Source organism: Coregonus lavaretus (genome assembly GCF_964263955.1).
Source record: "Coregonus lavaretus genome assembly, contig: HAP1_SCAFFOLD_241, whole genome shotgun sequence".
NCBI classification, from domain to species: Eukaryota; Metazoa; Chordata; class Actinopteri; order Salmoniformes; family Salmonidae; genus Coregonus; species Coregonus lavaretus.
The window spans coordinates 612612-625651 of NW_028158987.1; the positions used below are offsets into that span (position 1 = coordinate 612612).

The 13040-nt window shown below is 39.1% G+C and overlaps 1 protein-coding gene across 1 annotated transcript in view; it reads left to right on the plus strand.

Annotated features, from left to right (window-relative positions):
* Window positions 1–953: 953 nt before the first annotated feature.
* LOC311123392 (NLR family CARD domain-containing protein 3-like) overlaps window positions 954–13040 on the plus strand; it is a 35360-nt gene continuing 23273 nt past the window's right edge. The window contains exons 1-5 of the mRNA XM_084197660.1: window positions 954–1044; window positions 9858–9974; window positions 10232–10311; window positions 10777–12571; window positions 12858–13031. Coding sequence (XP_084053786.1) covers window positions 962–1044; window positions 9858–9974; window positions 10232–10311; window positions 10777–12571; window positions 12858–13031 — 2249 coding nt within the window. The 5' untranslated portion in view covers window positions 954–961. The remainder of the gene's footprint in view (window positions 1045–9857; window positions 9975–10231; window positions 10312–10776; window positions 12572–12857; window positions 13032–13040) is intronic.

Genomic DNA, 13040 nt, shown 5'->3' on the forward strand with positions numbered 1-13040 from the left:
CCAGGGATTATTTATGTATGATGTTGGTAGAATGTATACATTGGGATAGTAGTAAGGATCCTACCAGGGATTATTTATGTATGATGTTGGTAGAATGTATACATTGGGATAGTAGTAAGGATCCTACCAGGGATTATTTATGTATGATGTTGGTAGAATGTATAAATTGGGATAGTTAGTAGTAAGACGCCAGTGGGTAAATGACTAAGAATCAAGCCTCCTGTCAATTAGGGAGATTTGTTTCTTTATTGTGTGTTTAGTTGTACCTTTACCTTCCTGTAGTTGGCCATTTGGAAGGATTCTAAATTGAGGAATGGTCTAAGATCACTCCTACTGTGTTCTCCAACTCATAAAACATTTTAGAAAAAGGCTCAGTGCCGTTATCCTCGCAAGGGAGGTATTGAAAGGGGGGGTCAATTTTGACCCCTACCTTTTTGAGAAAAAAAGTATTACTTGTTAAACAAAATCTCATTCTCTGAGCAAATGTATTAGTATAAAATAATTTAATGTACCATTGTTTTGAGCATACAATATAGCTCAGTATTTGAATGATTTATTTTATACAGTCATTTTTACTCATCTTTATCAAGGGAGTCAATAATTTGGGACCCCACTGTATACTTCAAAGTTAGAGATATGTTGGAACTGGATCCATCATTATTATTGTATTATTAATATTATTATGATTATGATTATTATGATGATGATTATTATTATTATTATTATTATTATTATTATTATTATTAGCTTCACTACATGGAGAAAAGGTGAAAAATATCAGTCATGACTACATGTTCATGTGATTGCATTAAATCCTGAGTGTTCGGACGTGTCTGTTAGTAAATGTTTGATTTCTAAGAGATAATGAATAAAATAGAACAATTGACCTTCAATAATTAGTTGTCACTGTGTTCACCACAACCAACATGCTGGATCTCTGTTTAGACGTCAGTGGTCTAAAATGAGTCTCTCTGGAGAGAGAGAGGAGGGGGGCCCTGCCTCTAAAATGAGTCTCTCTGGGGAACATGACACCAAAGCTAAGAGGTGAGATGACAATGTTGTTTAAGAATTTATAAGGAGTTTATTTCTAAAACTTTATATCCACAATTTTTTCACGTTTGTTATTTTACATCAGAAATTATTGCTTATGGGTACCTTCATGTGTCTGTCAAATATTGTTGTTCTAAGATTTTAATTAATAGATTTTTGTGTATGAATTTTTGTTTTGCAAAACACTATATAGCTGGAATGAAATGTTTGTATCCTGTATATTTGACTGTGATATGTGGATGTCTCACCAGCACACACACACACACACACACACACACACACACACACACACACACACACACACACACACACACACACACACACACACACACACACACACACACACACACACACACACACACACATCTTTACCATCATACACACACACATCTATAGAAGTTCTGCATGACACAATCATTTAGCCTACTCTTAGTTATTGTCTAATATGTTGTCATGCATGACCTTATTGTTTTTACTAATTCTGATCGTTGTTACAAGCGGAATTTTGACAATATTACCGTCAAATTAACACACTCTTCAGTCCTGTTTAAACCAAAAAGGGTTCTATCACCTGCTTAATATATGGAACCACTAAAAGTTCTATATAGAAACATTTTATAGGGTTCTTTGATCAGAACTGCTGGGGATTTGGAAAGCCATAGTCAATCAATCAACAATAGAATAATGCTCTTATGAAAAATATTGACCTTTAATTTAGTCTGTGGATACTATGCGACTAGAAAGGTTAAACATGCATGTATGACATCACAGCACATTTGAAAAAATATGGCAGGTGGAAATCAAAAGAGGATGTTCTACGGAGATAGGTGGGCGGGGCTGAGAGTAGCAGAGGGGTGGGATTAAAAAAGATCATGATCGGTAATAGTCATTACTGTAAAAACTATAGATGTCTGAGTACTATCTATCCAAAATGTAATGTGTATAATTTATTATTATTATTATTATTATTATAAAAAAGTAATTACTGTGTATAAAAGTATTGTATGGGGGGTAGAATTGATCTTGGTTATATGAAAACACACTGGTGGCCAGGGAGGCATCTCTTTTTTTGAACGATGGCCCACATCTGCTCCGTTCTTAACACCTCCAAACAGCAGACCTCACACATACAGTTGAGACCAGCACAGGTTCAAGCTGCAGTGCAGCACCCCTGGATAAAGAGCATGTTGTGGGGTTAAGGGCCTTGCTCAAGGGCCCAACGAAAGGTGAATGTTTTGAGGATGTGAACCCAGCAGCCCTCCAGGGGTCAGATCAATTCCGCCCGTTCTTTCCAGCACCCGGCCCGGGATTCAAACCGGACACTTTTCGGCCACAGGTCCACAGCTCCAACTCATTTGCCGCTGGTTAATAGTTAATATTCAGAAATAAACATGAGTTAATCTGCCAAAATGAATACAAAATGTTATGCAGACATCAATATTATGAAAACATACATGCAGTTGTCATCAGCAGCAGCCACAAGAGAGAGCATCTGATAGTTCTGGGTTACTGCCAGACTGAGCAAAACATAGACAGTGTGTTAAAAGTCATGTAATGATTAACTAGGCTATTGAATCACCAAGACTTACTATACATAATTATTAAGAAGAGAAGAGAAACTGTTCCATGTAGGTCTATATTATTTATGGATTGATCATATAGAAAAATCTAAACATTATTTTAACTACTCCAAAGCAATTACATGTGGCGCAGGAACCATTCAGGAACTCACTGCATTTTCCTATTATCAAGACACCTTCTGTTAACCCAGACCTCAAAATATTGTTTTTAAAAACTAAGAATTTTGTTTTACGTAATAATAATGATAATAGCACATTAATATTACTAAAGTAAGCCACTGTAAAGACTGGATTTAGTTTATTGTGTTGCTCTGCTCACGTCCGCGTTCTGGAACTGTCCGCGTCCACGTACAGAACTGTCCGCGACCCCGTACGGTTTGGCGCCAAGCATATTGTCCAGTTACGCGCAGAGTGGACTGAGGTGATGTTGGGGAACAACGATGGAGTTCGTTACAGTGTTGAGACACCGAAGTTTATTGTTCAATTTGCTTTTTGGTCAGTGACAGTATGAGTGTAGCCAGATCCTTTTCACTCGCTATCCTTGTTTAATTGTGTGGTTCACCGGATTCGTCATCATCCTCGAGGGACAGACGAACGACCTGCTAGTTAGCCAAGCTAGTCGGTACAGCTAGCTAAGCTAGCTACTCTTTACCAGCAGCATCCTAGTTATCCTAGCTACCACTACATCATCACCGGCTGCCTGCATTTCTTGTGGACGGATGGAGCTCCCTGGTTGTTTCTTCCACCTGTTAAATACCGTGGAGGGCTTCTCCCTCTCTCGTTGACGGATGCTGGCTACCTACCATCCCTCTGTCCGGTTCTCCTCTCTTCAATAGATGGACGGTAACTTTACCATTTAACCCCTCTGTGTCCAAGGACTGAACTTTTGAATATTATTTTCGGGGCGCCTCAAGTGACATTTTTTACAACGTTTATTCCTGATAAAATTTGTTCATTGCATCTGCCATGGAGCCAAGTTTCATAATATTACCTTCTGTCCCTGGTTATGAAGTAATCGCGAAACAACAGGCCTTATGTTTGGGCATTTTTCACCCTACCAGCTCCTATTAGTTCTATTGAGCTCCGTGACACCGACTTGCCTTCAGAACGTTCTATTCCCAGTCCATTGTTCTGCGTCAAAATGCCAGCTTCACTATTGTTATCAATGAGACCTGCCTGCATTAACCCTGTAGGTTTACCTCAGGTAACTTATTATTAACAAGGTTACGGCTACTTGGTGAGCGTTAACCCTGTAGGTTTACCTCAGGTAACTTATTATTAACACGGTTACAGCTACTTGGTGAGCGTTAACCCTGTAGGTTTACCTCAGGTAACTGATTATTACCAAGGTTACGGCTACTTGGTGAGCGTTAACCCTGTAGGTTTACCTCAGGTAACTTATTATTAACAAGGTTACGGCTACTTGGTGAGCGTTAACCCTGTAGGTTTACCTCAGGTAAGTTATTATTAACAAGGTTATGGCTACTTGGTGAGCGTTAACCCTGTAGGTTTACCTCAGGTAAGTTATTATTAACAAGGTTACGGCTACTTGGTGAGCGTTAACCCTGTAGGTTAACCTCAGGTAACTTATTATTAACAAGGTTACGGCTACTTGGTGTGCGCTAACCCTGTAGGTTAACCTCAGGTAACTTGTTGTTAACGAGGTTATGGCTACTTGGTGAGCGATAACCCTGTAGGTTAACCTCATGTTTGGTTACGGCTACTTGGTGAGCGCGCACACTGTTCACCTGCGTACATGTTATGAGCACCAACAGCGTGGTGAGATTGAGTTGAAGATGCAATGGCTGGCGGAGAGCCATCAAACGTTAAACATTTTCTGGTCATGGTTAACCATATTTGTTTTAAGAAAAAAGTGTACAATCTAAACAAAACGCATGTCCCTATCGTCTTTTTCAAGATGTGGCCGATTTAAACAGCCAGAAGACATTTTTTAATTAAGAAATAACCATTTTTTGGACGACTTGTTGTTTCTAAATGGCTGCTGGGTAATTTGATATGCATCGAAATCTTTGTTTGTAGGCATCAAATTGAGCGAATGCTGCGCAGGTTCACTGAGTTGCAAACCAAATGGGTATAATGGGGTGATTGTTGTCTAATCGGGTGGTCTAGCTCATTGATTTGTAGATCTGACACAGTTGCTATCTCAGATTATGAGCCTAGCAAGTGTCATGAAGTGTCAGGTCTCCGGAGTGGCGCAGTGGTCTAGAGATCCTGGTTCGTATCCAGGCTCTGTCGTAGCCGGCCGCAACCGGGAGACCCATAGGGTCGGCAGGGATGTAGCTCAGTTGGTAGAGCATGGCGTTTGCAACGCCAGGGTTGTGTGTTCGCTTCCCACTGGGGGCCAGTATGAAATAATAAATAAATAATGTCTGCACTCACTAACTGTAAGTCGCTCTGGGTAAGAGAGCTAAATGACTAAAATGTAAATGTGTTGAATGAGTTATGTAGTACCCACATACGGCCACAAGGAGGAGCAGGAGTGCCATAAACCCATACTGTTTTTTGCCATATAAACCCTAAACCTAACAATCAATCAAATGTATTTATAAAGCTCTTTTTACACCAGCAGTTGTCACAAAGTGCTATACAGAAACTCTTACCCTACTTATAACCTATTTTAGCCGTAACCCTAACCCCTAATTCTAGGGTAGGGTAGCCTAGAACACTTTTAGAAACTATTTTAGTAATAATATTATCTTAGTAAATACAATTATAGTATTAAATAGCGTTTGGATTATTTTGTTGTTATTTTATTATATGTATAATTGCAAAACAGAACACTTGATAAATAAGACACATTTGTTTTATTTTTCAAATGTGGTTTGAATTGGGTGAGCTAGTAACCTCTGTGTGAAAGTCCAGAAATTGGCGTGGGGCAGGTTTGAGACTGATCTAATACACTTTATTTCTCAGCTGCCTCACCAACGTCTGTACGTGAATTAATAACTTTTAATTGATAAATATTTCCAATAGATGGCAGCATAAGACTATGAAGCATCAGTTATAAGCTACAAGCAGCAATATGATTGACATAAAATAGCATGCAACCAAATACTATGTGTCCCATGATTTTCTAAAATGGTCACTCATTACTTTAGTTAGCTATATATCTCGTATTAGGCCTGTGATGCTTTTGGAAGAGCATTTAAATAGTGACTATAGCAGGTGTTGAACCCCTGGTAAATAATCACTAGTCAGATGCTCCAACCTCAACCCTAGTATACATGCATTTTTTAAATATCTAATATTGCGATTAAACAACCTCGGAATAGATAAGACAAGAGTGCGTCTTCCAGCCCGCCAATAAATTACATCATGCAACCCTTGCGGTTAGCAAATGTACCTCAACATGCCCCTCGCTTGTGCTAGAAGGCAGAGTGCTTGCTGCTGGTTGATGAATCTGACAATGAATGTACTAGGAAAATACTTTTTTCTTGACCAGAGGTGACTAAATTAAAGTTCAGGCTTATTGATAATCATTATAGTAATGAAGTATGATTTCAAAACATGAGTATAAAAACAGGTAATAATAAACATTAATCATAATTATATTATTTCACAGTAATCTGTTAAATGCTTTTTCAGTCGTTCCTCTTGCGTTAGCAGTGTGGAAAGGGACAGTAAAAAGCGTGTGCAGGAGTTTTCCTGTGAGGGGGAGTGGTGGTGTATCCAGGGAGAAAACTAAACTAACCTTCTGAAATGTCATTCGTGGTCTTATGCTGCCATCTATTGGAATTATTTAGCAACTGCAGTAGTACTGAATAAAGTATATCCTTACTAAAGTAGTAATTAATTAATTAGTTAATTTTACCACTTACAACCATAAAATAACAATTTATAGCATAACAAACAATGAAACTGACATAAACCAAAAACACCATACATTTAGTTAACTATATATATATATACTATTTATTTAGATGGGTGACATTATCTACCAAAGTAAAACCACTGTAGATAAAGAAGAGCTCTCCAGTATGTGTACCACAACTTTCAAAGATCATTTCCTCAAAATTGAGGTTACAAGTTGATCATCTTTCAAAGCAGAATTGCTTTCCCATTGTTCCTCAACTGTAGTGTATGATATACCTTTTTCTAGCTGAGTCTCTACTTTTATCCAATGTAAAAAACACAATTTCAAATGTTGCTACATAAGACCGAATCGAGCCGGTTGGTCACATTTGACTGTGTAAAACCTAGCAGTACTACTTATTTCTCTGAGAGTGAGGTAGGTATATATTATTACTGTGTAAAACCTAGCAGTACTACTTATTTATCTGAGAGTGAGGCAGATATATTATAACTGTGTAAAACCTAGCAGTACTACTTATTTATCTGTGAGTGAGGCAGATGTATAGAAAATTGCACAAAAAAAACATGATTATTTGTCTCTTTGAAATGAAACCATCAATTGATAGATTTTAAAGAAATACATGTCTGTCATTGAACAATCGCATACCATGATTAGCTACTGAAAAAAACACCAATCTCTTTCATCATTTCTTTAAACAATAAAAGCTAATTTACGAACATTTCTGAAAATGGATATATAGCATTTTGGAATGAAACTCTTGTTATGTTTCCCCATCTGAGCTCAGAGTAGATGAGAGACGTAATGTTTGTCTCTGTTGTGTTGAAGCCCAATCAAGCAGGAGAGACCAGCCTCCCCTGTACCCAGCTGTGTGTCCATGAAGAGTGACTGGTCTATGGAACTTCCTATAGTGTTTAGAAAGGGAGACTTTTCTATTGAACAAAGGTAAGAAGAACTCATGGGTCATGGTCAGTGAGTTAAACAACACTGTCTCTAGTCATTTCTCCTCTCCCATTTTCCCATTTATTTTTGTTGTTTTCATAATCTATAGACTAATACTTTTTTTCAATTTTCATAGTCCTGAAACAATATTAAACTAACACAACATTCCTTCCCTGTGTGTGTGTGTGTGTGTCAGTGAGTGAGTGTGTGTGTGTGTGTGTGTGTGTGTGTGTGTGTGTGTGTGTGTGTGTGCACTCCCTGGATGAGGAGATGAAATCTCTATCCTGATTGCCTAGTCACTTTTACCCCTACCTACATGTACATATTACATCAATTACCTGGTACCCCTGCACATTGACTCAGTACTGGTACTCCTTGTATATAGTCTAGTTATTACCTCAACTACCTGGTACCCCTGCACATTGACTCAGTACTGGTACTCCTTGTATATAGTCTAGTTATTACCTCAACTACCTGGTACCCCTGCACATTGACTCAGTACTGGTACTCCTTGTATATAGTCTAGTTATTACCTCAACTACCTGGTACCCCTGCACATTGACTCAGTACTGGTACTCCTTGTATATAGTCTAGTTATTACCTCAACTACCTGGTACCCCTGCACATTGACTCAGTACTGGTACTCCTTGTATATAGTCTAGTTATTACCTCAATTACCTGGTACCCCTGCACGTTGACTCAGTACTGGTACTCCTTGTATATAGTCTAGTTATTACCTCAGCTACCTGGTACCCTGCACATTGACTCAGTACTGGTACTCCTTGTATATAGTCTAGTTATTACGTCAACTACCTGGTACCCTGCACATTGACTCAGTACTGGTACTCCTTGTATATAGTCTAGTTATTACCTCAACTACCTGGTACCCCTGCACATTGACTCAGTACTGGTACTCCTTGTATATAGTCTAGTTATTACCTCAACTACCTGGTACCCTGCACATTGACTCAGTACTGGTACTCCTTGTATATAGTCTAGTTATTACCTCAACTACCTGGTACCCTGCACATTGACTCAGTACTGGTACTCCTTGTATATAGTCTAGTTATTACCTCAACTACCTGGTACCCTGCACATTGACTCAGTACTGGTACTCCTTGTATATAGTCTAGTTATTACCTCAACTACCTGGTACCCCTGGACATTGACTCAGTACTGGTACTCCTTGTATATAGTCTAGTTATTACCTCAACTACCTGGTACCCCTGCACATTGACTCAGTACTGGTACTCCTTGTATATAGTCTAGTTATTACCTCAACTACCTGGTACCCTGCACATTGACTCAGTACTGGTACTCCTTATAGCCTCATTATTGTTATTTTATTATGTTACTATTTCCTTTTTTTATTTAGTGAATTTTTGTGACTTTTTAACTCTGCATTGTTGGGAAAGGGCTCGTAAGTAAGCATTTCACGGTAAAGTATACCCCTGTTGTATTCGGCGCATGTGAGAAATACAATTTGATTTGATTTGAAGCTCATGCGCAGAAATACGTCATTGGGTCTAATGGTCGTCTTGTACCGAACTGCACATGTGCAGGCCGTCAAATCAAAGGCACTCCTTCGATATAAAGTTGTTTATGACTAACACACTTTCACGAGGTTGAAGTAATAATGTGTTCAACTACCGAAGACAGAACATTTAGAAAATGAACAAATCAATCTAACCGAATTTGATTTGTCACATGCGCCGAATACAACATGTGTAGACCTCACCGTGAAATGCTTAGTGAAGAACCAACAAAGCAGAGTTTTTATAAAAAGTAACTAAGAAACATTTTTCTGCTAAATAAACTAACAACTAAGGAAGGCGTTTTTACTTTTCAAGTGTTAATAACAATAGTTTTATGAAACAGCTCAGAGATTTAACAATGCTCCTACGAAGATTCTAATGATGAACTTGGCCTTAAAATGCTTTTGGGATACCAGGCCCTGGACAAAAACATCTGCTAAATGACTAAAATGTCAAATGTAAATGTTTTACATACAGATCTCATATTACTGTATTGAATTATTATTTTTACAATATTTAAATATTGATATCACAAGTGTATCATTTGTACAGTTCTTTATTAAAAATTTAGTTATTTATTACATTTGACTGTGTAAAACCTAGCAGTACTACTTATTTCTCTGAGAGTGAGGCAGATATATAGCATTTTGCAAAAAAAACATTTGTCTCTCTGAAATGAAGCCATTAATTGATCGATTTTAAACAAACACATGTCTGTCATTGAACAACCCCATACCATGATTAGCTAGTGAGAAAACACAACCATTTATTTGATAATTTCTTTAAACAAATAGAAGATCATTTACAAACATTTCTGAAAATGGATATATAGCGTTTTGGAATGAAACTCTTCCTCTGTTTCCCCATCTGAGCTCAGAGTAGATGAGAGACGTAATGTTTGTCTCTGTTGTGTTGAAGTCCAATCAAGCAGGAGAGACCAGCCTCCCCTGTACCCAGCTGTGTGTCCATGAAGAGTGACAAGTCTATGCATCTACCTATAGAGTTCAGAGAGGGAGACTTTTCTAGTGAACAAAGGTAAGAAGAACTCATGGGTCATGGTCAGTGAGTTAAACAACACTGTCTCTAGTCATTTCTCCTCTCCCATTATACCATTTATTTTTGTTGTTTTCATAATCCATAGGCTAATACTTTTTTCAATGTTCACAGTCCTAAAACAATATTAAACAAACACAACGTTCCCTCCCTGTGTGTGTGTGTGTGTGTGTGTGTGTGTGTGTGTGTGTGTGTGTACTCCCTGGATGAGGAGATGTAATCTCATCTTTTGTCCCCAGAAACCAACAGGAGATATCAGAGTCAGAGATTCTCAGTGGTCAGTCTTCCCAGAGTCATCAAACAGATGAGAAGCAGGAGAGCAGAGCCAGAGAGGGGGCTCTGAAGATCACACTGCACGTCCTGAGGAAAATGAACCAGAAGGAGCTTGCTGACACACTGGAGAAAAGTAAGAGCTGTCTGCCTCATGTTGAATGCTGTTTTAGAACATTTAAATGCTGTAGCTAAAGTACAGCTAAAGTAGCTGTGTAACTATATGATATTGTAGCAGCCTTAACACAACACCTAGTGACCTCATCAAGTAGCAGCAGGGATGTGTTGTGTTGATTCATTTAGACAGAGAGAAGAGGAGAGACAGAGGAGAGAGAGAGAGAGAGAGAGAGAATACTCACACCAGTCTGTAATGCATTATGAAAACATTTATACATTTATACAGTCAGTTGAGCGAATAAATTATTATAATTTAAAATTTTATAACAGTCCTAGAATACTTTAGGCATTAAAACAGACGTAATATTAATATCCTTATATATATTTCTTCATTCAGATGAGCTTGCTGTGATTTGCCAACGTGAACTCAAATCTAATCTAAAGAAGAAGTTTCAATGTGTATTTGAGGGGATCGCTAAACAAGGAAACCCAACACTTCTCAATAAGATCTACACAGAGCTCTACATCACAGAGGGTGGAACAGGAGAGGTCAATAATGAACATGAGCTGAGACAGATTGAGACAACAACCAGGAAACAAGCAAGACCAGAGACTGCAATCAAATGTAACGACATCTTCAAACCCTTAACTGGACAAGACAAACTTATCAGAACTGTGCTGACAAAGGGAGTCGCTGGCATTGGAAAAACAGTCTTTGTGCAGAAGTTCATTCTGGACTGGGCTGAAGGAAAAGCAAATCAGGATGTCCAATTTGTATTTTCATTCCCTTTCCGGGAGCTGAATTTGATGAAAAAGGAAAAACACACTTTGATTGAACTTCTCAATCACTTCTCAATGGAAACCAAAGAATCAAGAATCTCCAACTACGGCAAGTACAAAGTTCTGTTCATCTTTGATGGTCTGGATGAGTGCCGACTGCCCCTGGACTTCCAGAAGAACAAGATCTGTTGTGACGTCACAGAGTCAACCTCAGTGGATGTTCTGCTGACAAATCTCATCAAGGGAAATCTGCTTCCCTCTGCTCTCCTCTGGATAACTACCCGACCTGCAGCAGCCAATAAGATCCCTTCAGGGTGTGTTGACCAGGTGACAGAGGTACGAGGGTTCAATGACCCACAGAAGGAGGAGTACTTCAGGAAGAGATTCAGTGATGAGGACCTGGCCAGCAGAATCATCTCACACATAAAAACATCAAGGAGCCTCCACATCATGTGCCACATTCCAGTCTTCTGTTGGATTTCTGCAACAGTACTTGAACACATGCTGAAACATAAGAGAGAAGAGATGCCCAAGACTCTGACTGAGATGTACACACACCTTGTGGAGTTTCATACCAAACAGAAGAATGAAAAGTATCTAGGGAAAGAAATGACAGGTCCACACTGGAATAAAGAGAGCATTCTGTCACTGGGAAAACTGTCTTTTCAACAGCTTGTGAAGGGCAATCTGATTTTCTATGAAGAAGACCTGAAAGAGGCTGGCATTGATGTCAATGAAGCCTCAGTGTACTCAGGATTGTGCACACAGATCTTTAAAGAGGAATGTGGGCTGTACCAGGTCAAGGTGTACTGCTTCGTGCATCTGAGCATTCAGGAGTTTCTGGCTGCTGTATATGTGTTCCTCTCATTCATCAACAACAATGAGAATCTAATGGACAAACTGCAAACAAAGTCCAGTAACTTTTCTTCGCTGTTCAGAGACTTCAAGCCTGAAGTTACTTTCTACAAGAGTGCTGTGGATAAAGCCTTACAAAGTGAGACAGGAAACCTGGACCTTTTCCTCCGCTTCCTTCTGGGCCTCTCACTGGAGTCCAATCAGAAGCACTTACGAGGTCTACTGACAAAGACAAGAAGCAGCTCAAAGAGCCATAGAGAAACAGTGAAGTACATCAAGAAGAAGATCAGGGAGAATCCCTCTCCAGAGAGGTGCATCAATCTGTTCCACTGTCTGAATGAACTGAATGACCATTCTCTTGTGGAGGAGATCCAAAGCTTCCTTAGATCAGGAAGTCTCTCACAAGCCGAACTGTCACCTGCACAGTGGTCAGCTCTGGTCTTGGTGTTGCTGACTTCAGAAAAGGAGCTGGATGTGTTTGACCTGAAGAAATACTCCAGATCAGAGGAAGGTCTTCTGAGGCTGCTGCCAGTGGTCAAAGCCTCCAGAGCTGCTCTGTGAGTACATAAAATGACATATAAGAACTAATCATCAGGAAGAAATATTAAGTTTAGAGTAAAATATGTATTATAATATGTCTATAATATTATATTGAAAAACATATTGAATAAATGCATTGATTTTCACATTAGTATAAGAATATGACCATGCAATTCTAGGAGACGGAAGATGAATCTATAGGTTGTTTGAGAGAATTAACCAAATGCATCTGCCATTGTCCTTCTACACAACTGGTGTTAAATTAACAGTGTGTTTGTGAAATCATGATGATCTCTTTGTCAGGCTGTCAGGCTGTGGACTCACAGAGGAAGGCTGTGCTTCTCTGGTCTCAGCTCTGAAGTCAAACCCCTCACACCTGAGAGAGCTGGATCTGAGTACCAATGACCTGAAGGATTCAGGAGTGAAGCTGCTCTCTGCTGGACTGGGGAATCCCCACTGTAAACTGGAGACTCTGAGGTCAGTATT